Below are 25,673 nucleotides of genomic sequence, written 5' to 3' on the forward strand. Positions count from 1 at the left end.
AGATAAGCAGCATAACTCCATGATAAGACACCAGGGATTCCAGATTATCTGTTGGGGATGGGTGGGGGAAAGAAGGAGGAAGAGAACGAGAATGGAGAAGGAGGAGAAACAGGAGGAAGAGAACTCATGCAAATCATATTTACTGAGTGTTGGGGGGGGAAGGAGGAGAGAGGGGAGAAGAAAGGAGGAGAGGGAGGAGGAGGAGGAAGTGGCAGAATTTAGAAAAGAAAGAGGAAGAGCAGGAGAGAGGTTCCCTGGCTTCTCAAAATGCATATGGGACTGGAGGAGGGCTAGAGGATGGAGATGTGGAGGGAAGGTGGGTGGAGAAAGGTAATGTTGGTAGAAACCTCACCTGGTCCCTACTAGGAAACCACCACACACACACACACACACACACACACACACACACACAGAGAGACACACACACACAGACCCCACCACCTTCCTTCCCCCTACCCACATCCATAGTTCACCTGAGGGGCATGTGCATAAATAAATCTGAAGGAGCCGGATATAAGATCTGTACAGCCATGATTTCACTGTGCTCACATTCAATTCTAAGTAACTCTACCACTACACCTAAAGAAAAGCTGAGAGAATATGAGTCGGACTGCTGCTCCTAAAACATGAAAATGAACCCTCCATACTCTCTCTAAAACTTAATTTTTGTCATCAAAGGGATGAAATTAATGGACATGTTGAGAGTAATCAGGGCATTGGTAAACACTCAAGGACTTAATATGGAATGCTTCTCAAGTAAACTGAAAGATTTCAAAGGCAAAGAAACAGGATATGGAGGAAATAGAAACGCTTTGTGCATTTGTGCTTCTTATATGACTCAGAAAGAAAACCAGCCCTATTATTCTAGGATTTGGAACCTTCAGAGGTGATTAAACAGTTTATAGAAAAAAGCACTAAAATAAATCCCCTTTCAATGTTTCAAAAATTAAGGGAAGCAGATAAATATATTGATGGAACAGCATTTACTATAAACTAACAGTATTAAGCCTCGGCATTATCCTCTACTCTTTTTTCTACCTTCATATTCAGCGTGCTTCAAAAACCTGCTGATTTTTCTTCCATAACGTTCCTGTGATCCACCCCTTCCTCTCCACAATTATAATTATGGTATTTGTTAAGCGCTTACTATGTGCCAAGCACTGTTCTAAGCACTGGGGTAGATACAAGTTAGGTTGGACACAGTCCCTGTCCCACATAGGGCTCACACTCTTCATCTGTTCTGACAACTTGACACCTGTCCACATGTTTTGTTTTGTTGTCTGTCTCCCCTTCTAGACCGTGAGCCTGTTGTTGGGTAGGGACCATCTCTATATGCTGCCAACTTGTACTTCCCACACGCTTAGTACAGTGCTCTGCACACAGTAAGCGCTCAATAAATACGATTGAATGAATTCCCATCTTACAGATGAGGTAACTGAGGCCCAGAAAAGTGAAGTGACTTGTCCAAGGTCACACAGCAGATGTGGCAGATCTGAGATTAGAAGCCATGACCTTCTGAGTCCCAAGCCCATGATCCATCCACTAAGCCAAGCCGCTCCATCTAAACGAACACCACAATGGTACAGGCACTTGTTGTATCCCAGCTAATGCAGCAGCTTCCTCGCTGACCTCTCTGCTTTCACTCTCTCCCTTCTCCATTCCTTACTTCACTCTGCTGTTCTGATCCTTTTTCTAACATGGCATTCTGCCCACATCACTCCTCAAAAGACCGCCAGGTGTTGCCCATTCCATCCCTGAGAAGCAGCGAGGCCTAGTGGAAGAAGCGTGGGCCTGGGAGTCTGAGGACCTGGGTTCTAATCCCAGCTCCGCCACCTGCCTGCTGGGTGACCTGGGGCAAGTCACAACTTCCCTGTGCTTTAGTTTCCTCATCTGTAAAATGGGGATTTAGACTGTGAGTCCCATGTAGGACAGGGATTGTGTCCAACCTGATTATCTTGATTCTACCCCGGCATTTAGTACAATGCCTGGCACATAGTAAATGCTTAACAGATATCACAATCCTTTTTATTATTATTATTCCACTCCACAGCAACCAGAGACTGCTGACCATCAGCTTTAAAGCACTCAATCAGCTCTCTCCCTCCTACTTATCCACTCTCTTTTCCGCTATCCTCCAGCTGATCCTTTCCATTCAGGGCTCAGTTGAAAGAGCAGGGGCTTGGGAGCCAGAGGTCATGGGTTCTAATCCCGGCTCTGCCACTTGTCAGCTGTGTGACTTTGGGCAAGTCACTTCACTTCTCTGTGCCTCAGTTCCCTCATCTGTAAAATGGGGATTAAGACTGTGAGCCCCATGTGGGACAACCTTGATTACCTTGTATCCCCCCAGCGCTTAGAACAGTGCTTGGCACATAGTAAGCACTTAACAAATACCAACATTATTATTATTATTATTATTGTGGAACTCACCTACTCCCTACCTCCTTCCCCTCTCCCACCTCCAACCTCTCGCTCATGCCATTCCCCCTACTTGGAACTCCTTCCAACTTCATACCCCCCAGGCCAACACTCTCCTCATTTTCAAAACCCTTCTGAGATCACATCTTCCCCAGAAATCCTTCCCCAGTTAATTGCTCTTCCTTATCAGCGGCTTTAAAGCACTCAATCACCTTGCCCCCTCATTGATTTTCTACTACAACCAAGTGAACCACTTTGCTGCTGTAACGTCTACCTGCTTACTGTACTTCAATATCATCTATCTCAATGCTGACTCTTTACTCATGTCGTCCTTCTGGCTCCAAAACTTCCTCCCCTTCATAACCAACAGACCACCTCTCTCCCCACCTTCAAAGCCTTATTGAAATCACATCTCCTCCAAGAGGCATTCCCCGACTAAGCCCTCATTTCCCCTACTCCCTTTCCCTTCTACATCACCCTCGCATTTGGATCTGTACCCTTTAAGCACTTGATATTCACCCCACCCTCGGCCCCACAGCACTTACAATCTGTAATTTATTTTCCTGTCTACCTCCCCTTCTAAACTATAAGCTCTTTGTGGGAAGGAAACAAGTCTACCTGCTCTGTTGTACTGTACTTTCCAAGTGATTAGTACAGTGCTCTGCACGCACTGAGTGCTCCAAATACCACTGATTGGTTTGGAAAACATATATGCCTCTCTCTGGACATAGAACAAAACAGAGTATAAATATAACATTTGTCAGAGTTAGTCCTCTTATTTCTGGGAGCTTTGGAAAAATATAATGAGAAGCCTCATGGCGCAGTGGATAGAGGCCGGGCCTAGGAATCAGAAGGTCATGTGATCAAAGCTCTGCCACTTGCCTGCTGTGTGACCCTGAGCAAGTCACTTCACTTCTCAGTGCCTCAGTTACCTCACCTGCAAAATGGGGATTAAGTGTGTTAGCCCCATGTGGGGAAGAGTCTGTGTCCAACCGGATTTACTTGTATCCACCCCAGTGTTCAGAATAGTGCTTGGCCCACAGTAAGCACTTAAATACCATAATTATTATGATGATGATGATGATGATGATGATGAGAACATTATGGTAGGTCAATATGGTGTAAACTTAATGAGTGGAGAGGAAGACATGTAAATACAGACAGTAAGAAGAATCTGCTGGTCAACTTATGGAAAAAGAAAAGTGAGGGCATCAGGATTCTCCAAAATCTCAGGCTGTTATTATGAAATTATCAGGTACAGTGTTTGTGAACTCTTGCTTCACTGGTTAAGGGAACCTTGTCCACAAAAGGCTGACTCTCCCACCAGGGTGGAAGTGTAATATCCGTCATTTAATTATTTGTATTAGTGTCTGTTTGCCCCTCAAGACTGTGAGCTCGTGGGCAGGGAATGGGTCTACCAACTCTGTTGTACTGTACTCTCCCAAGTGCTTAGTACAGTGCTCTGCATACAGTAAGTGTTCAATAAATATAATTGGTTGATTGATAGGGTGGAAAGGTGGAGGGAGGTGACATTCTTCCATATGCAGCACTGAATAATGTTAGTCATGTTAAGTATTCATTCACAATTCCCTCCAAACTCAGAAATTAGAATCATTTCAGGGTAGAAAAGGACTTACCTGCTGTGTACCCAGTCCTTTCTTCAATGACAGTCTTCCTAAGGAACAAAAAGAAAAAAAAATTAGAAGGGAAGCAAATGGGGATTCCATCAGATATTGTTTTGATTCAATTATTTTGAAAAAAGTTCATTCTTCCCCCCCCATTATCTTCATTTTCATCTGAAAGAAACTGCACGTGTCTTAGATATATTCTTCTTGGACGATTCACAGATGTTATACCAAAATAATTCCCTGTAGACTATTAGCCCCCTATAGACTATAAGGACAAAAAAATAATAATAATGATGATGGTATTTGTTAAGAGCTTACTATATGCCAAGCACTGTTCTAATCTCTGGGATAGGTACAAGGTAATCAGGTCGTCCTATGTGGGGCTCACTGTCTTAATCTCCATTTTACAGACGAGGTAACTGAGGTGCAGAGAAGTTAAGTGACTTGCCCAGAGTCAAACAGCTGATTAAGTGGCGGAGCAAATATTAGAACCCACGACCTCTGACTTCCAAGCCCGGGCTTTTTCCACTAAACCACGCTGCTTTTCGAGATGTTTTTACCAACTCTGTTGTACTGTACTTTTTCAAGCACTTAGTACAGTGCTCTGTACACAGTAAAGTGCTCAATAAGTTTCATAGATTGACTGCAATCACTGTTGTGATGCACTGTTATATTGGTAATAACTAATGCACTGTTGTGCATTAAGGTTTATTTTTCCCCCTTAGGTCCCAAAATGCAACTTAGTGCCTCAGTGATAAAGTTACTGATAGTGAGTCAGGCATTTTCAGAGGGATAGAAGTAAACAGGGGTCTAAACGAACAGCCCATGGCATAGTGGATAGAGCATGGGCCTCAAAGTCATTGGTTCTAATCCCAGCTCCACCAACTGTCTGCTGTGTGACCTTCGGCAAGTCACTTCATTTCCCTGGGCCTCAGTTTCCTGATCTGTAAAATGTGGATTGAAACCGTGTGCCCCACAGGGGGATTGGGACTGTGTCCAACCTGATTTGCTTGTATCCACCCAGGGTTTAGTATAGTGCCTGGCACAAAGTAAGTACTTAAATACCAGAATTATTATTACTAACACCACAATATTTTCCCCCCTCAGTCCCACAGCACTTATTTACATATCTATAAATTATACAATTTGTTTATTTATATTAATGACTGTCTCCCAATCTAGACTATGAACTCGTGGGCAAGGAATACACCTACCAATTTTGTTATACTGTACTCTCCCAAGTGGGGGTCCAGTGCTCTGTGCACAGTAAGCGCTCAATAAATACGACTGATTGATTGAGGTACACTTCCATAATTAGTTTTTATATCTGTCTCCCATACTAAACTTTAAGCTCCTTGTGGGCAGGGAACATGTCTACCAGCTCTGTTGGTACTTATACTCTCGCAAGCGCTTAGTAATATCACTGCTCACAAATTCAAGCAGCTGGGTTCTTCTTACCTGCTCTTCAGCCCTCCTTCCCCAAGCCCCCTCCACCCCCGGTCTCCTGAGGTCATTTAGGTAGGGGGATGGAGAAAACACTGGCAATTTAAAATGTGGCAGAGTGAGCAAGAGCCACCAATTCACTTGTGCCAAAGGTCAAGGCAGTCCCCTAATTATCTGTTTTAGATCTGTTTCCCACCTGGAAATGTCACTGGAATCATCCAGAATAAAATGTCTTCATCACCACTGGATTTAGCAGTGTATTAAAACATTCTATTATCCTTGAAAGAAAATGAACTACCAACTGACAATCAGATGGTTGGATATAAGCTGGATAGAAGAGAAGCGGTGTGGCTTAGTGGACAGAGCATGGGCCTGGGAGTCAGAAGGACCTGGGTTCTAATCCCAGCTCTGTCTCATATCTGTTGTGTGCCCTTAGGCAAGTCACTTCACTTCTCTGTGCCTCAGTTACCTTATCTGTAAAATGGGGATTGAGACTGTGTGCCCCATGTGGGATGGGGACTGTGTCCAACCTGGTTAACTTGTATCAACTCTTGTGCTTAAAGACAGTGTTTGACACGTAGTTAAGTGCTTAATAAATAATATTATTATTATTGTTATCAATCAATCGTATTTATTGAGCACTAACTGTGTGCAGAGCACTGTCACTGTTATGATTATTATCACTGCAGCAGACAGGGCATCTCTTCCTACAACAAAAAGATGTCTTTTTCATAAACTGGGATGGGGGTTTGAGAATTGTTTTTGACTCCACTGGAGCTACAGACATGTGCACCTCAACAGACACAAAACTGTTTCCTCAAGAAGTACATATTAAATGGAGACAGACGGGTTTCCTCCACATCAGTCAGAGAACTATAAACAGGAGCAGGGTGTGGCACTAGGAGACGGATAAACTCTAAACTTCCAACAAAACAGAGCAATCTTATCTGTGAAAAAGCCTTTCAATCCCCTCAAATAAGTCAAACTCTAAATCTTGAAACACGCTAATGGAGAGTTTGGGTACCTTTAAAGTTGGTAACGGCAGTCTTCACCAAGGTCAGAGTGTCTAGATTGTCCCCCATTCTGGCATAGTAAGAGCTGTCATGACCCCGGGAGTCTAGCAAGTTGACGTCGGCACCATTTTTAATCAAAACATCCACTGCGTCCGCACATCCATGTTCGCAGCCTAGCATGAGCGCCGTCCTGAGGAAAGAAAGCGGGAGAGAGGGAGACCTCGCTAATCAATGGATCCTGGGAAATGTTAAACAAAGCTCAAGGAAAAGGTTACCCTACTCTACCACATCAGGTCTGTCTAGGGGAAGCAGCAGGGCTTAGTGGATAGAGCATGGGCCTGGGAGTCAGAGGGACCTGGGTTCTAATTCCAGCTCCGCCAACTGTCTGCTGTGTGATCTCGGATAAGTTGCTTCACTTCTCTGGGCCTCAGTTATCTCAACTGGAAAATGGGGATTCAGACTATGAGCCCCAAGTGGGACAGAGACTGTGTCCAACCTGATTTGCTTGACTCTACCCCAGCACTTAGAAAGGTGCCTGACAAACAGTAAGCGCTTAAAAAATACCATTATTATTATTAGGTCTGCAAGAATCCATGTCAACCAGCTAAGCTTAAAACTAACAAAACCATAAGACTTCCCATCTCACAATGTTACTTCATTGGGGAACAGCCATCAAAAAAGGACTGTAATCTCCTTGTGGGCAGGGAACATGTCTACCAACTCTATTGCACTGTCCTCTCCCAAGCGCTTAGTACAGTGCTCTGCACACAGTAAGCGCTCAATAAATATGACTGACTGAATGAATGGATAGGATTTAAGTGCTTAGTGTATGCTCCTCTAGACTCTAAGCTCATTGTGAGCACGGAATGTGCTTGTTTTATTGTCCTCTCCCAAGCGCTTAGTAGAGTGCTCTACAGACAGTAAGTGCTCAATAAATAATGACTGACTGCAGAGTACTGTACTACCATGCCGAGAGAGAGAGAGAGAGAGAGAGAGAGCACCCAGGTGGTCCCTGGGAGGGGAGGGGTCTCAAAATCCAGGGACTGCACTGGCCACCTGTCCTGTCGGCCCACCCCGGGGACCCCTATACTTAGGTGGAAGGTCCCAATGCTGTCCCCTGGTAGCCCAGTGTGACAGGCTTTGGCCTCCACCCAGGCCAAAGCAAACATCTGAAGGTTCCAACTGGGCCCGCAGGACTCCTGGGGCAGCACCAACCCCATGGCCCGGAGGGGCCCCGGCCCGCCAGTGCAGAGGTTGAACCATGACAAGCAGTGGGGCCTAGGGGAAAGAGCTCCAGCCTCAGGGACAGAGGCCCTGGGTTCTAATCCTGACTCTGCCACGTGTCTACTGTTTGACCTCGGGCAAGTCACCCCATCTGTAAAATGGGGATTTAAATCCTGCTCCCTCTAACTTAGACTGTGAGCCTCACATGGGACGGGGACTGTGCTCAATAAATACATTTGAATGAATGAATGAATTTTGTTAACATGTTTTGTTTTGTTGTCTGTCTCCCCCTTCTAGACTGTGAGCCCACTGTTGGGTAGGGACCGTCTCTATATGTTGCCGACTTGTACTTCCCAAGCGCTTAGTACATGCTCTGCACACAGTAAGCACTCAATAAATACGACTGAATGAATGACTGTGTCCAACCTGATTAACTTGTATTGACCCCAGTACTTGGCTCATAGTAATAATAATAATAATAATAATAATGGCATTTATTAAGCGCTATGTGCAAAGCACTGTTCTAAGCACTGGCTAAGTACTTAACAAGAACCACAATTAGTAATCACTATTTTTATGGCCCATTGGAGTGGGATGGGCAGAAGGCTGCAGTGACAGCTTATGTTCCCAACACTTAAAATGTCAGAGAGGCCTACACTGTTGAACTAGGGACGGTCCTCTAGGAGTGGAGAAAAACCTGTGACCATTTCCTTCAACTACAAATACCGCAGCTCTTAATGTCACTAAGTTGTTGCTGTTTTTTTGCTGGGTGTGTCATGCTGTTCTTTCCTTGTGGGCCAGGTAACCTAAAACTACCTCCTACACTGCAGGCCAGTGACCCTGTGAACTATCCTGGCATCTGTCCCCAGCATTTTGCCAAAAGTCCTGAAGGAGAGAAGCAGTGTGGTCTGGTGGCAAGAGCAGGGCCTGGGAGTCAGAAGAACCTGGGTTCTAACCCCCACTCCGCCACTTTGTCTGCTGTGTGACCTTAGGCAAGACACTTCACTTCTCTGGGTCTCAGTTACCTCATTTGCAAAATGGGGATTTACATACCTCGTAGGTAAAATGGGGATGAAGACTGTGAGCCCCATGTGGGACACGGATTGGGTTCAAACTTAATAGCTGGTATCTACCTCAGTGCTTAGAATAGTGCCTGGCACATAGTAAATGCTTCAGCAAATACCATACAATAATGTCATACATAATAATACAGCAACAGGCACACTGAGAGGAAGTAAAGAGGTGTGAGACAAGTTGGACTCAAGCTCTTTCCACTCCATGTAAAAGTCCACTAACCGAGTCTTTAAAACAGCCCCCAAAAAGGCGGTTTTCCAAGACTATCCTGGATCCTAATGATTTACTGACCAACTAGGCAACTTTCTTCTGGAATGACTGCAGTATGTTCTTCTGTATTGCACGTTTTTTCATTTTGCATTTTGGATACTATGTTACTGAAGAATAAGAGAATTTTCTTCTCATAAAATATATCCACCTCGATACAGCATAGTACCATGATGGGAAAAACTTTTGTGTTTGCACGCTTGTTGTGTGAAGGGAATGTGCCTGATATATTTTACTCTCCCAAACACTTAGAACAGTGCTCTGCACATAGTAAATGCTCAATAAATATGGAAGCAGCATGGCCTAATAGATAGATTGATGAAGTTCTTCAGGAATACAAGCCCCATCTTATAGGAATTTGGCTGTTATTTGATATTTACGGAATAAAATTGGTCACCTTTAAAATCATAATATACTTAAAGCACCACTAGAAAACAATGCTGGTACCAAAAAAACGTGAAAAATCAATGTTTTACGTGATCTGCACTCTGGAAAATGTCTGGAATTAGGAGTAGAATTTCTTCTTCTTCCTCCCCTACCAACACTCCCTTTAGGTATGTCAAATGCAACTGGAGCAAGAATTCCCCTTTTTAAATGAATTTTCATATGTGCATTCCTATACCCTGCCTCAAGAAAGGCCGGGACAAATAGACAGAGGTGGTTAGAAGCAGAATTTACATTATAATCCAATCTGTGAATTTTTCTAAATCATTAAGCAGGTTGATCGACTTGGGCTTAAAAATATCTTGATCACCTTCGTAATTAAACGCTTCAAATAAAAGTTTCAGCTCTATTTTATTTCTTCTATATCTTGTGGAGTTTGTTTTTATTGAAGTATTTTAAAAAGAATTCAATTTTCATATGCTTAAATTGTTAATGTGGGTACAACCAATCAATCAATCAACCACTTTTCCTACATTGGTGGTATTTAGTAAATGTTTACTATGTGGCAAACACCAAATTAAATACTTGGGAAGACACAGGATAAATTATAATAATAATGGCATTTATTAAGCGTTTACTATGTGCAAAGCACTGTTCTAAGCACTGGGGAGGTTACAAGGTGATCAGGTTGTCCCACGAGGGGCTCACAGTCTTAATCCCCATTTTACATATGAGGTAACTGTACCTCATCTGAGGTACAGATGAGGCCCAGAGAAGTTAAGTGACTTGCCCAAAGTCACACAACTGACAATTGGCGGAGCAGCTGACAATTGGCGGAGCAGGGATTTGAACCCATGACCTCTGACTCCAAAGCCTGTGCTCTTTCCAGTGAGCCACACTGCTTCTCATCTGATGGGACACAGTCCCTGTTACACATGGGGGTTACAATCTAAGAGAGAGTGAAAGTGGGTAATTAAATGAGGTACAGAGAAGTTAAATGATTTGACCAATGCCACATAGCAGGCAAATGTCAGAACCATAACCAGGGTCACTCTAAAATGGGGGTGGGGTTGGTGTCCCATTGTTGCCAGATACTACTAAGGAAAACTCATATAGTAGTGCCTATCCCATACCTGACACTGAGCACAACTGCTTGTTTTTATGGTATTTGTTCAGTGCTTACTACAACCAGGCACTGTACTAAGCACCAGAGTAGGTACAAGCTAATCAGGTTGGACACAGGCCCTTTCCTACATGGGGCTCACAATCTTAATCCCCAATTTACAGATGAGGTAACCGAGGCCCAGAGAAGTGAAGTGACTTCCCCGAGGTCACACAGCAGACAAGTGGCCAAGCAGGATTAGAACTCAGGTCCATGCTCTATCCGCTAGGCCACTTTGCTTCTCTATTTCTTTCAACAGCGCAACACTAGACATCCAGGCAGACGTTCCTTGATTCTTCTGCCCTCATGTTCTATCCAAAACTTTTATTGAAAACATGCATTCTGGAAGAAATGAATGCTCCAGTTTTCTGGCCTTCTATACACATACACACACACACACACACAATCACAGTTACATCATACATCACATGGGGGCCTCCCAAAACTCATTAGCCCCTGGCCAATTAGCACAGGTCTGGCCCCAGCTCAGCACACACAGACTCTACTGAGTCCTTCACCTTGCAATGGGAGATGTCCTGGATGCTGGGGGATGAAGGCTAGAGGCAGGAGGGAGGGAAGGGTGAGGAATGAGGTTGAAATGGAGACTGGGGCATTTCACAATCAATCAATCAATCATATTCACTGAGCACTTACTGCTTGCAGAGCCCTGTACTAAGCGCTTGAGAGAGTACAATAAATTTGGTAGATACAATCCCTGCCCTTAAGTAGCTTACAATGTCTGCTGTGACTTGAGACTGATTAGGTAGTGGGATGAAGCTTGCCTACATTGGGGTCAGTTTCACCCAGCCCGGAGAGAGAGAAAGAAATAACACACTAACACACACACACACACACACACACACACACACACACACACACAATTATATGAACGATTCTCTCACCAGTAAAGGCCATTACCTGTTTTGTTTGTCTCTTGCATTAATATCCGCTCCTCGGTCGATCAGAAGTTGGCATATGTTTGGTCGACACATTTGAGTGGCCAGCACCAGAGGAGTCCGCCCATCCTGAGCAGCAGGGAAAATCCAAGTGGGAGAAAAGTGTAAACCTTGGGAATGGAGAGAAACTCAACTCCCTTGAATTCGCCCAGTGAATGAAGAAGGGATTCTCACCGCGTCTTTGGCATTCACCGAGGCTCCATGGTCACACAGCAGCTGAATGCTAGAGGTACAGTCAGTCATAGCTTGGGAGAACCACGACAAACAGAATAGTTTCACCAGTTTATATTCACTTTTCAAAAGTTTTCCAGATTCCATTCAAAGCCCAAGAATGCCTCCACTTCCAAAACCACTGCCGTCTCTGTCCACCTTAGGTGAAGTAATGTGTTGGGTAGGGACTGTCTCTATATGTACTTCCCAAGCGCTTAGTACAGTGCTCTGCACACAGTAAGCACTCAATAAATACGATTGATTGACTTAAAAAAAAATAAACTCAGTGATACCCTCTTTAATTTAATTCCAGTTATTGCGGGGTGATATAAGAAAGTCCCTCGACATTGCAACCAATCTGCTAACTACCTGGACATGGACTGAATAAGATGAGACAAATTTGATTTTCCCTCCATTTTTCTACCCTGAGAATAACTAGTTTGGCTCTACCTCCACATGCCCTTTTGGCCTCCAACTAAGCTTACTGCGGGCAGGGAATGTGTCTGTTATATTGCTATCTTATAATAATAATAACTATGGTATTTGTTAAGCACTTACTATGTGCCAAGCCCTGTTCTAAGTGGTTGGGGTAGTCAAGCAGACCGGACACAGTCCCTATCCCACAGGGGGCTCACGGTCTTAATCCCCATTTTAAAAATGAGGGAATTGAGGCACATAAAATTGAAGTGACTTGCCCAAGGTCACACAGCAGACACATAGTGGAGCCAGGATTAAAACTCAGGACCTCTGACTCCCAAGTTCATGCTCTTGCCAGTAGGCTATGCTGTTTCTATTACACTCTCCCCAGCGTTTAGTATACTGTTCTGCATACAGTAAGGGCTAGTATATGACTGACTGCCAAATAACTGATACTCTGTTTCATCTTTTGGTGACCAGCTGACCTTAATGCTGAGGGTGGGTACTTACTAAAACACCAACTATGTCAAAAGGGGAAAAAAAATTGTGAGATGACTCCCAAAAAAATCCAACACCAGGGTGACAGAGCAGAAATCATTCCAGAGTATAAAATACATGAAACAAGTGAAATCTGACCTGAATATGCAAGTGAATAACTACCTATTCAACTGATATATAGCAAGAGACAATTCTTGGCAAGTTTAGACTGGTCAAGGTTGCAATGTCTTTGTGAACTTGTAATGTATTCCAGGATACAGTACTCCAGAAACCAGCAAATTGTCTCTGCCCATTAGATGTTAAAAATACACTTACTGAAAAAAATATTCCTTTCATTACAATAAAAACCTTGATGGAAAACAGTCCGCAATTAACCAAAGGAACAGATGCTTGTCTTTCTGAAGACACCAATTCCACAAAAATGTAAGAGAGCTATTTGTAGTTTGATTTGAAGTTTTCTTTAAATATTACTTTTCTCATCTCCAAAACTTCAAAGAAATGCTTTGGGTATTGATAACAGCATCAGATGCATACAAGGGAAGCCTGGTCCATTTTGCCTAATCTATAAAATGATTAGTTTGTGTTTCTACAGAAAACCCAGGTGTCCGAGTGGGAAGCGCACAGGTCAGAGCAACTGCATTCCGATCCTGGCTCCACCCCCTTTTTTTTTCTTTAAATGGTATTTGTTAAGCACTTACTTTGTGCCAGGCTCTGTACTAAGCTTTGGGATAGATACAAGATAATCAAGTTGGACACAGTCCCTGTCCTACAAGGGCTCATGGTGTTAATCTCCATTTTACAGATGAGGCAACAGAAGTTAGGAGAAATGAAGTGACTTGCTCAAGGTCACAGTAGATAACTGTCAGAGCCGGAATTAGAACCCAGGTCCTCTGACTCCCAAGCCAGGGCTCTTTCCATTAGGCCATGCTGCTTCTCGTCTGTTGTGTGACTTTGGGCCAATCACAACATCTCTGGGCCATGGTTCCCTCAACATGGAAACTCAATACCCGTCTCCCTTCATAGACTGAGCCCCTTGTGGGACAGGGATTGCATCTGACCTGATTACCTTGTATCTACCCCAGCACTTAATACAGTGCTTGACACACAGTGAGCACAACAAAAATTATTATTATTAGAGAGCCAAACCACAACAAGATGCAACCCTACCACTACCTTTTGCTGGAATTAAATAGAAGACTGCTCAGTAAACTTCAAAAACACGCCGACTACATTAGAGCACACTTTCAGCACAAAGTGCAGTGATTTAAAAGGTTTGACGAGTAACTGAAACTGCATCAAGTTACAATCTGATCACAACCCAAAACCACAAAGTCTCTGCTTACCTGCATCATGAAGGGCTGTTCTATTCTGATGATCCCCATGTTCAGTAGGACAGTTATACTATTAAAGAGAGTTAGTAGAATTCTATTAAAAATTACAGATGTTTCTAGAATGCATATTTGACTTTCAATTCTAAAATATTTCATTCTTTAAATTCCCTTATTTGAAATTTTTACAAACAGACCATCAAATGGTAATTATCTTATACCCACCGCCCTCCATCAAATGAACTTCATTCCTCCCAACTTGCAACTCCTGGAAGGTGTGTGAAAGGGGAGGGGGGAATGAGGTGGGGGGAGACCACAACACATTACCCTCTGGAATTATCCATTTATACCAAGCTGATGGCTGGTTTGAATGCAAAATCACTGCCCTGGACCCAGTGGCTTTCGTAGCCTCTGTGGCAACACAGCTCTGGTATTCATCTCAAAGGGACCCACATAAACAGACACAGCAGACGCACTTATGTCTATATCCAAAATTTACTTATTTATATTAATGTGTTTCCCTCTCTACACTAAGTTCCTTGTGAGCAGGGAATTGTGTCTCTTTATTTTATATCATACTCTCCCAAGCATTTAGTATAGTACAGTGCTCTGCACACAGTAAGCGTTCAATAAATGACTGACTGACCAGGCCAGTTGCCAATGGGCTCTTTCCACTAGGCCATCCTGCTTCTTGAGTGTGTTATTTTGGAATGGAGCTGGTGGCCATTGGGGTATTCATTCATTCATTCAATCCAACATTTATTGAGCCCTTGCTATGTGCAGAGCACTTAGGAGAGTATAATATAACAACAAGCAGGGCAGGGGAGGCAATAGTTGCTGATTTCTAGGGATTTGGGAGCCCAAGCCTGGGAGGTAGAAGGACCTGGGTTCTAATCCTGGCTCTGCCACTTGGCGGAGTAGGAATTAGAACTGAAGGTTATTAGAAGGAGCTCTAAACTGGTATTTTGGTACACATCTTGGTTTAGGGAAAAACGTGGGTTTGACCATGACCTATTTTGTACTACATATTAACAGTCTTTATTAACTGGGACATAAAAAGATTCTCATCTCAGTATGGTCAACAGGGTAGCAGTTTGGTTGGTAGTTTATTATGTATTCACAAAGGTTTGCCATGAGTACAGTGCCTTGCACCTAGTAAGTACTCAATAAATGTGATTGAGTGATTCATTTTCCTAGTGTTTTGTCATTCATTCATTCAATCCCTTTTGTTGTTTACATTTTCCAACAAAACTTGAAGAAAAGTCAAAATCAACATGGTTTTTTTCTCCAAAATGCTAACGATAAAAAAAATACCAAAAGCCTTCCTTTAAGTTTTATCATACATGAATACAAATTAAGGATTTAATCTTCACTACCTGTAAAAGCTTTTGTACGCATAAGGCATGTCCGTATTTTGCAGCTAAGTGCAAGGCATTCCTCCCTAGAAGTTAAAACATAGCAATTAAAATTCAACACATTTGGTGACTATTACCTCCTCTTCAATCTATTCATTTCTCTATATGGTAAGATAGTAAAGAATTCCCGGATCCAAAATGTAAAGCAAAATTTTAAAGCATCTGTTCGATCTGATTAAAAAAAAACAACAAAATATGTTACCTATTACCAAGGTATAAAATGGAGAAATGGGAATATCACATCTTAAGTATAATACATGCAGATTTGTTAACCTAAGTGGTCCTTTTGTCACCATATGTACATGTTTTCACCAAGCATTTTGGCTAGAATGCTGCAAGGGAATTGGGGGATGTTCATCTGATAACCCGAGCCTGTTTTGAGATAATGCACCCAGGAACGAGAGGAATGACTTATGCTCATGTATATGGTACAGGAGTGGATAAGTACTGAATGTGTCTCCTAATTCCACTGTATTGTCCTCTCCCAAGCGCTTAGCACAGTGCTCTGCACACAGTGAGTGCACAACACAATTTGCATGCATTTTTTCCTGGATGTGTGGTTTGGCAGAATGTACTTCCTGCATTATTAGAGAACATGGGCTCACAGTTTCTTCTGTGTGGACAGAGCACATGCCTGCGAGTCAGAAGGATCAGGGTTCTAATCCTGGCTCCACCACTAACCTGCTGGACAAGGCACTGAACTTCTCTGAACCTCGGTTTCCTCATTTGTGAAATGGGGATTAAGACTGTGAGCCCCAAGTGGGACATGGACTGTGTCCAACCTGATTAGCTTGTATCTACCTCAGTGCTTAGTATGGTGCCTGGTACCTAGGAAGCACTTTAAAAAACTCATTATTATTAACAATAATAATAATCTGAATTCAGACAGACTCGTGCTTTTGGAAGAACATTCCCTGATTCTGCCACCAGATTCTAGCCAAGATTCATCATGAAAACACATATTCTGATTTAACTGAATGCATTAGGGGTGCCATGCTGGGATGTAGGGTAAGTGGCTGTAATTGGAAAAGGGGGGGGGGGGGGTGGGAGAGAGAGAGAGAGAGAGGGAGAGAGGAAGAGAGAGAGAGAGAGAGAGAGAGAGATCGAGAGAGAGAGAGAGAGAGAGAGAGAGAGCGCAAAAGCCTTTGGTACAAGGGATTTCAAACAGTCTTTAAAGGCGAGAGCAGGGTCTTTATAAACTAAAAGTGAGAGAATGCTCTAAGTGAGCTGAGAAACATGGGAGAAGACAGAGCTAAGTGTAGGAGCAGAGAACTAGGAGAGGGAAGTGGGGTCTTGGTTTCATCCATTCCCACACAGGAGGGATGAAGCAAGCAAAGGAGAAAGGGATAACAGCCCCCTCTCCCTCCCACCCAATGCCCAGGGAGAGAGGCCCCTGTCCCAGGAGCAGGTGATAGTAACAGACAAGGAAGCATGGGCTAGCGCCCTTCAGCTCTCCTTTTTCAGAGATCCAAGAAGTGAACAGGGCTGGACCTGATGGCTGGGGGCAGCTATCCTCCCAACTACGCTCCCACCCAAGGGGTCTCTGAGAGCTCTGTTCACTGCAACAAACTGTCCCAGGGATCCAGAGAGAGGAGACAGACCAGGACAGAAAAATATGATGAAACTGAAATATAAAATGAAAAAAAAAGACTTACAGGCATAAGGGGAAGATCAGGTATTTTCCCCTAAATTAACAACCCTAATTTACAACTCAATGATCAACATCAAAGTTTTTCTCCACTCTTTCGAGTTCAAAAGATTTTTTTTCCTCTTAAGATGAGATTTTACACAATCCGTTAGTAGCCTGTTAGAATTATTAGTACTGTTGTATTTGGAGGAAAATATACCTGAAGCATCCCTGGCTGCGATGTCAACTCCATGTACTAGTATAGCATTCAGACAATCCAGGTTTCCCTTTGATGCCACAACATGGAATCTAAATACAATGAAAATAAATTTACGGGTATATTCCATACAGCACCATGACTCCATGATTTTCATCCATTAATAAGTTTCTCAAGATTAGTTTTTGATGAACTGCATACAAGGGAAAAGAGAAAAATACCTTCAAGGGTTACATAAATTATTCATAGTTAAAAAGTAAGAAAAATCCTCATTGTGAAAATAAGCTTTAATTACTATTAAGGATATATGTAGCTGTGCTGTGTGGGTGAAGTGAGTGTCAAAGTGCTTAGCTCTTCCATAAAATATGGTTTTTATTATAACACTAGGAGGGAATTAGGGAATGTTGTGCTTCTAACAACACACATCTCCACCTGGATATACCATGATGCAATGCTTGAAGAAATGATGGACAGCAGGCAAACAGTTGAACAAGGCACCCACTCTAGACTGCAAATTTTCATTCAAGCAGGGTTCATGGAGATTGACTCCATTCATTCATTCACTCAATGGTATTTATTGAGCACTTACTGTGTGCAAAGAACTGTACTAAGTGCTTGGGAAGATACAATATAATAATAAACAGATACACTCCCTGCCCTCAACGAGCTAACAGTCCCAGAAGGCTGGGTATACTACTGTAAATACGAACCCATTCGTTAGCCCTTGTACAGGGATAACCAGCAATTTCTCCTCAGAAAAATTTCCAATGGCTACACATTTCTCTCCACAAGAAACCACCTTCTGACCATTGGATTCATGGCTTTCCTCCCCACTTTCTGTTTCCTTCTCAGGTTTACCCCCATCTCACACCCCTTTGCCCCTACCAAGCTAACCACTTTAACTGTACCTCATTTCTGACTCTTCCATCTTCCACCCATGATACACACCCCTGCCCCCCGGATAGGTTTAAGGAACCACACTTCCTTCACATCTCCGGGGTTCTCCTAAAACAATCTCTCCAGTCATTTCCTCTCATTAGCCACCGGTAACATTTGTGTTCAGTCAGAACTTCTATAACCTGGGGGTTGCATTCTGGAAAAAGCCTGTATTAAAGAAAAGTCATTTGTACTACTCATCTGGTGTCTAACACAGAGAAGCAGCATGGTCTAGTGGATAGAGCACAGGCCTGGGAGTCAAAATGATCTGAGTTCTAATCCTGGCTCTGACACTTGTTTGCTGTGTGACCTTGGGCAAGTCACTTGACTTCTCTGGGCCTTAGTTCCCTTATCTGTAAAATGGGAATTAAGACTGTGAGCCCCATGTGGGATTGAGACTGGGTCCAACCTGATTAGCTTGAATCTATCCCAGGATTTAGTATAGTGCCAAGTACATAGTTAAGTGCCTAAAAAATACTATATATAAAAAAACACACAACAAACTCACACAACGATTTACTATGACACATCACACTGTATCCCAACAGGCTTGTATTCCTGGAAGAACGACCCCTAAATTTCCTAACAGCAGTCTAGCCAAAAGGCATAATGAAAACACCCATTAGAGGGAATTAAGGGTATACTTGCTTACCTCTTTTTCATATATTTGTTTTTAGTTGAACTTATTTTGGCTCTGTATTAAAGCTGTATGCCTGCCTGTCTCCCCCAGTAGATTTTAAGCTCAAAAGCAGATTTTAAACTCTTATATGAAAGGAGTTTAAAAGGAAGTGGGTTGGAGAAAAGGAGTGGGGAAAGAAGACTGAGATGACACCAAACCAATAAAAGAACTGAATTGACTTGATGGCAGCACTAGGCATAACAGTAACTGCTGCTCTCAGGAGTGGCTTACTAAAAGGACTGAGGGTGAAAGAGGACACCTTCCAGAACCTTTTGATGCTGAGAGGACCCACAAGAAAGGACAGGAAATCCTTTGTGTTAGGCAACAGGTAGGAAAGGTGAGCAAGACAAATCCTGGTGGCTACAAAAGTGGCTGCAAAAGCCTAGAATTTCCTGGAAAACTAGGTGGATTAAAAAAAAAACAACTATTATGTTCCCGGAGGAATAACTTGGTCTGTTTCCCACCAGTGAGTCTCACCAACACCATTAGGCAGTCTCACCCTAAATAATTTTGCTCACTCTCGATTAGAAGCTGGATTCTTATTTTGTGCTACATATTCCTAAAACTATATATATATATATATATATATATATATATATATATACACACTACATATACGCAGAGGGGAACATCTTTACTGAAAGGGTTGGGGAAGAAAGGAGAATAAAAGTAATTTTTTATAATCTTGTTAATTGCAAAGACCATTTTTTTATAGTACTTAAGTGCATACAATGTGCCAAGCACTGAACTAAGCCCTCGAGTACATACAAGCTAAATCAGGTTGGACACTGTCCTCGTCCCTCGCAGGGCTCACAGTGTCAGTCCCCAATTACAGATGAGGTCACTGAGGCATAGAGAAGTGAAGTGACATCCCCAAGGTCACACAGCATGTAAGTGGCAGAGTCAGGATTAGAACCCAGGTCTTTCTGACTCCCAGGCCCGGGCTCTATCCACCAAGCCATGCTGTCTAGACTGTAGGCAGTCCCCTCTAGATGGTAAGATCGTTTTAGGCAGGGAATGCATCTGCTATATTGTTATACTGTACTCTCCCAAGAGCTTAATACAATGCTCTGCACACAGTAAGTGCTCAATAAATGTGATTGATTGCCTAATTGCTTCTTCATACTAGGAGAATACTCACCTACATAACCATCTTTCTATTCTCTTCTTCTTCCCATCAGTAATGCATTTGGTATTTGCTTTCCCCAGCTTGAATGTAGAATCCTTGAGGGCAGGAATTGTGTTTTCTAATTCAATGATTCTCTCTCAAGAACTTAGGCATTGAATAAATATCAATAGTTGATTGACAATGTCAGACTTCACCAACTCATATCGGTTGGCTGGTTAATTATGGTGTTTATCAAGCACTTACTCTGTCTCACAGCACAGTGCAAAATGCTGGGGGAGAGCAAAATATAACAAATTAGAATAAAACTGAATATAACAGACTGGTAACTGGTATTAATTTAACTAAGACTTTGAGCCCCATGCAGGACAGAGACTGTGACTGACCTAATTAGCTTGTTTGTACCCGAGAGCTTAGAACAGTGTTCAACATATAGGAAGTGCCTAACAAATACCATGAAAAAAAATTATGAGCAATGAAAGACTGGTTTAAATTCAAAATATAACCTTTCACACTTTTATTCTGTATTACACACTAATTTACATTCTGGAAACTCTAAATTGCCAAAATTCCAGTTTTTAAGGAGAGCTTTAAACTCATCTATCATTTTTACACCTTTAATCGTCTTATTGGGTTGAAGCATATATTTCTCTTTCACAAGTCAGTGATCCTTTTGAAGGTAAAATCTTGAACATACTTGCTACATCACATCCAATCTACTGTCAGGGTAGCTTAAATGATCTTTTTAAGACCTAATTCACTCAGTACAAAAGGAATCCAAGCTTTAGGTAATGGTATGTCTCTCTATAGGAAAAGTTTTGCTCTACAATTTCCCCTAGCCCTAATCTATGTTCGCATCTGTCTTCCCCTGAGACTCTAAATTCCTTGTAAAGAGGGATTTTGTCTACCAACTCTGATTATTTTTTGCTTGTTTGTTTTTCATGGTATTGATCAAGCACTTACTATAGTCCAGGCACTGTCCTACGTACTGGGGTGGATACAAGGTGATCAGGTTGGACACAGTCCGCGTCCCCCATGGAGCTCATGAGTCTTAATTCCCATTTTACAAATGAGGTAAATGAGGCACAGAGAAGTGAAGTGACTTGCCAAAGTCACACAGCAGACACGTGGCAAAGCCGGGATTAGAATCCAGTTCCTTCTGACTCCCAGGCCTGTGCTCTATCCACTCAACCACACTGCCTCCCCAACTCTGCTGTACTGGGCTTTTCCAACAGTGCTCTGCACCCAGTCACTGCTCAAAACAAAGAAGGAACAAAAAGGCTTCTTTAGCCATTATTAATTTCTAATGTTATTCATCTTATTGTGGCTACTTCTGCCCCCTTTATAATTCATTAATGCTCTCATTTATGATCAAAGTACCAAAAGAATGCTGGAAGTAGGGGCTTTTTACAAATGGCTGGTACTCACTGACTGGCTGGTTGACTGACATACAGTAATAAGTAATAATAACTATGGTATTTGTTAAGCACTGACCATGTGCCAAGCACTGTTCTAAATGCTGGGGTAGATACAAGGTAATCAGGTTGTCCCAAGTGGGGCTCACAGTCTTAATCCCCATTTTACAGATGAGGTAACTGAGGCACAGAAAAGTGAAGTGACTTGCCCAAGGTCACAGCAGGCAAGTGATGGAGCCAAGACTGGAACCCATGTCCTCTGATTCCCAAGCCCACGCTCTTGCCACTAGGCCATGCTGCTTCTCTAGGTTGGCAGTAGATTGGCACTTTGCATGAAGTTTGTTTAGCCTATTTATACTTCCAAGGCACATGAGATTAAAAACTGATAGCTGGTGAGAATGTCATTTTTAAAAAATGACATTTGGTAAGCACTAAGTGCCAGGCACTGTACTAAGCACTGGGGTACATACAAGCAAATCAGGTAGGACAAAGTCCATGTCCCACATGGGACTCACAGTTATAATCAGCATGGCTCAGTAGAAAGAGCTCGGGCTTTGGAGTCAGAGGTCAGGGGTTCAAATCCTGGCTTTGCCAATTGTCAGCTGTGTGACTTTGGGCAAGTCACTTAACTTTTCTGTGCCTCAGTTACCTCATCTGGAAAATGGGGATTAAGACTGTGAGCCCCCCGTGGGACAACCTCATCACCTTGTAACCTCCCCAGCACTTAGAACAGTGCTTTGCACATAGTAAGTGCTTAATAAATGCCATCGTTATTATTATTATTATCCCCATTTTACAGGTGAGGGAACAGGCACAAAGCCGTGAAAAGACTTGCCCAAGGTCACCCAGAAGCCAGGATTAGAACCAGGTCCTTCTGACTCCCAGGCCCATGCTCTATCCACCAGACCATGTTGCTTCCCAGGGTTCTACTCCCAGCTGGACACGGAAGGGAATGCCTGCTGGGGCTATGCCATTAGTGGTGAGGGCTTTTGATCCAGGGCATTACGCAAGATGGACAGGCCCAGTGGGAAATCCTAAAAACAGCTGGTTAGCATGGGCAGCAAAGGCCACAGCAGTCACTAAGGCAAGTGCGGCAAGCGCACGGAAGCTCCACAATGCTGCTGTCAATTCAGCCATAAACATGGTCTGCTGTAAAAAAAACAACAAAAAAAACCCCAACAAACAACCCACTCATATACCCTACCCTGGCAGGAGTACCCTTTACCCCATGGCTCCCATCATCACCCTCCTACCATTCCTCTCCAAACTCCTTGAGCAAGTTGTCCACACCCGCTGTCTCAAAATCCTATCCTCCGATTCTCTCCCTGACCCCCTCCAATCTGGCTTCTTCCCCCTTAAAACCCCTTCACAAAGGTCAATAATGGTCTCCTTCTTGCCGAATCTAATGGCCTCTACTCCCAACCTAAATCTCCTCGAACTCTCAGCTGCCTTTGACACTGTGGACCACCACCTTCTCCTGGAAACATTATCCAACCTCAGCTTCACTGACACTGTCTTCTCCTGGTTCTCCTCCTATCTCTCTGGCCACTCATTCTGCCTCTTTTGCGGGCTCCTCCTCTGCTTCCCAACCCCTACTGTGGGAGTCACTCAAGGTTCAGTTCTGGTTCCCCTTCTATTCTCCATCTACACCCACTCCCTTGAAGAACTCATTCACTCCCATGGCTTCAACTACCATCTCTATGCAGATGATTCCCAAGTCTCCATCTCCAGCCCAGATCTCTCTCCTTCTCTGCAGTCTCGCTTTTCCTCCTGCCTTCAGAACATTCCTACTTAAAGGTCCCACTTCAAACTTAACAGATCAAAAACAGAATTTATAACCCTGCCCCCCACCCACCCACTGACTTTCCCATCTCAAATCCTTCCTGTCTCACATGCTTGTAAACTTGGTGTTATCCTTGACTCATCTTGCTCTTTCAACCCACACATTCAATCTGTCACTAAATCCTGTCGGTTCAACCTTCACAACCTCGCTAAAATCCACTTTCCTCTCCATTCACATAAATGCCACGTAATCCCTGAATTTATCCTATTCCACCTTGATTACTGCATCAGCTTTCTTGCTGACTTCCCTGACTCCTGTCTCTCCCCACTCCAGTCCATACTTCACTCTGCTGCCTGGATCATTTTCCTATGAAAACCCTTCGTCCACATTTCCCCACTCCTCAAGATCCTCCAGTGGTTGCCCAACCACCTCATCAACAAACCAAAACTCCAAACTGTAGGCTTTAAAGCACTCCATCACCTTGACCCCTCCTACCTTACCTCACCACTCTCCTACTACAACCCAGCCCACACAGTTCACTCCACTAATGGCAACCTACCTACTGTGCTTCAAGCTCATCTAGCTCACCGCCGACCCCTCGCCCACGTCCTGCCTCCGGCCTGAAACGCCCTCCCACTTCATATCTGACAGACGATCACTCTCCCCACCTTCAAAACCTTATTAAAAGCACATCTCCTAGAGGCCGTCTTCCTCTAAGCCCTCCTTTACTCTTCTCCCACTCCCTTCTCTGTTGCCTTTGTACCCTTCATTCACCCTTCCCTCAGCCCCACAGCTGTACATACCAGTAATTTATTTATTTATATTAATGTCCATCTCCCCCCTCTAGATTGCAAGCTCACTGTGGGCAGGGAACGTGTTCACCAACTCTGTTATACTGTACTCTCCTAAGCACTTAGTACAGTGCTCTGCACACAGTAAGCACTCAAATATGACTGACTGTTTAAGAGCATGATTTGAAGGGGCAAGAATGTGAGAGGCACAGTGAACATCGTTATTACGATAATCCATCATCTATGACTGTGATAGCAAAGACTTCAAACCAAATGGTCCACGCTACAGCTATCAGTAATGTCAGTCAGCTGCATTTACTGAGAGCTTATTCTGTGCAGAGCACTGTACTAAGTGCTTGAGAGAATACAATACACCAATATAACAGATATATTCCCTTTAAGATCACTGTGAGCAGGGAACACGTCTGCTAATTCTGTTGTATTGTGCTCTCCAAAGGCCCTTAGTACAGTGCTCTGCACAGAGTACGCGCTTAATAAATATGATTGATTCATTGATACGAGTAGTAATGGTATTCCCTGAACCCGTCAAGTGCACTGGACTGTAATTTGGATGGGATCCGATGAAGCTCTCTTCTTCGCGAACTAGGGCTGGTTGGTGAACACTGTCATCTGAAGACTGTAAGCTCCCTGTGGTCAGGGAACATGACTACCAACCACTGTCCTGTACTCTCCCACACGCTTAGTACAGTGCTCTGCCCTGAGCAAGCACTCGATAAACACGATTAATTAATGAGTGAGAATGCTAACACATACCCTTGCCATTTCCTTAAATATTTCTCCTTGTCTTTCAGTGACAGATTATTTTTTAAGGCCCAACCTAACTTCTCTGCTCCACACTAAATTGGCAACCAGAAACTCACATTGGTTTTGAAACAAGATATTATTCATGTAATGGCAAACGAGTCAGAAAAATGCTTTGAGTGTGCCCTATACTTGACCTGACTAAAGAATGCTTTAATTAAAGAACAAAAATGAGGCAGGCATGGGGGTGGGAGAAAGGGGTGGAGGAAAAGATGCCACCTCTAGAACATCGGAATGCTGTGTGCCAAGAGAACAGCGATGGATCAGTACCTTCTGTGCTGAGAGCTGGCAAATCACCAAGGGTGGATCTACTTCACCATGTTTCCCAGACAACCCAACTTTGTTGCTGCCCCTTAGGCAAGCTCAGATCCAGCCTGCCATGCTCTTACAAGGAACCTCACTCCTCTGTGCCCTACACACTGTGTTAAATGCAGCTTAGGTAGTTTTGGTAAGTGTGAAGAAGCAGTGTGTCCTACTGGAAAGAGCACAGGCCAGGAGTCAGAGGACCTTAGTTCCTATTTTGGCTTTGCCAATAGCTTGTTCTGCAACCTTGGGCAAGTCACTTGACTTCCCTGGGCCTCAGTTTCCTCAAATAGAAAATGGGGATTAAGTACATGTTTACCCTTCTACTTAGACTGGGAGCCCCATGGGGTACAGGGACTGTGTCCAACCTAATTAACTGTATCTACCCAAAAGCCTATTACAGTGCTTGATGCATAGTAATTGCCTAATAATATTAATTTTTGCCCGACAAACTACAATGCAGGTTTTCACTACACTCTTTAGAGAGAATACAACGTTAAACTCCTGTAGACTCTAGGCTCCTTCTGGATAGGGATCATG

General features: G+C 43.3%; 1 protein-coding gene across 5 annotated transcripts in view; it reads right to left on the minus strand.

The window, feature by feature from the left end:
• The window catches only part of UACA (uveal autoantigen with coiled-coil domains and ankyrin repeats), a 115,922-nt gene that overhangs the window by 31,672 nt on the left and 58,577 nt on the right, over positions 1-25,673 (minus strand). For all 5 annotated transcript variants that reach the window (XM_038766807.1, XM_038766809.1, XM_038766806.1 and 2 more), the window contains exons 3-9: positions 17,282-17,370; positions 15,396-15,460; positions 14,035-14,092; positions 11,741-11,811; positions 11,529-11,635; positions 6,511-6,689; positions 4,053-4,090 (exon numbers count right to left, since the gene is read on the minus strand). In XM_038766807.1, the coding sequence (XP_038622735.1) occupies positions 4,053-4,090; positions 6,511-6,689; positions 11,529-11,635; positions 11,741-11,811; positions 14,035-14,092; positions 15,396-15,460; positions 17,282-17,370 (607 nt within the window). The remainder of the gene's footprint in view (positions 1-4,052; positions 4,091-6,510; positions 6,690-11,528; positions 11,636-11,740; positions 11,812-14,034; positions 14,093-15,395; positions 15,461-17,281; positions 17,371-25,673) is intronic.

Source organism: Tachyglossus aculeatus, chromosome 26 (assembly GCF_015852505.1).
Source record: "Tachyglossus aculeatus isolate mTacAcu1 chromosome 26, mTacAcu1.pri, whole genome shotgun sequence".
Lineage (NCBI taxonomy): Eukaryota > Metazoa > Chordata > Mammalia > Monotremata > Tachyglossidae > Tachyglossus > Tachyglossus aculeatus.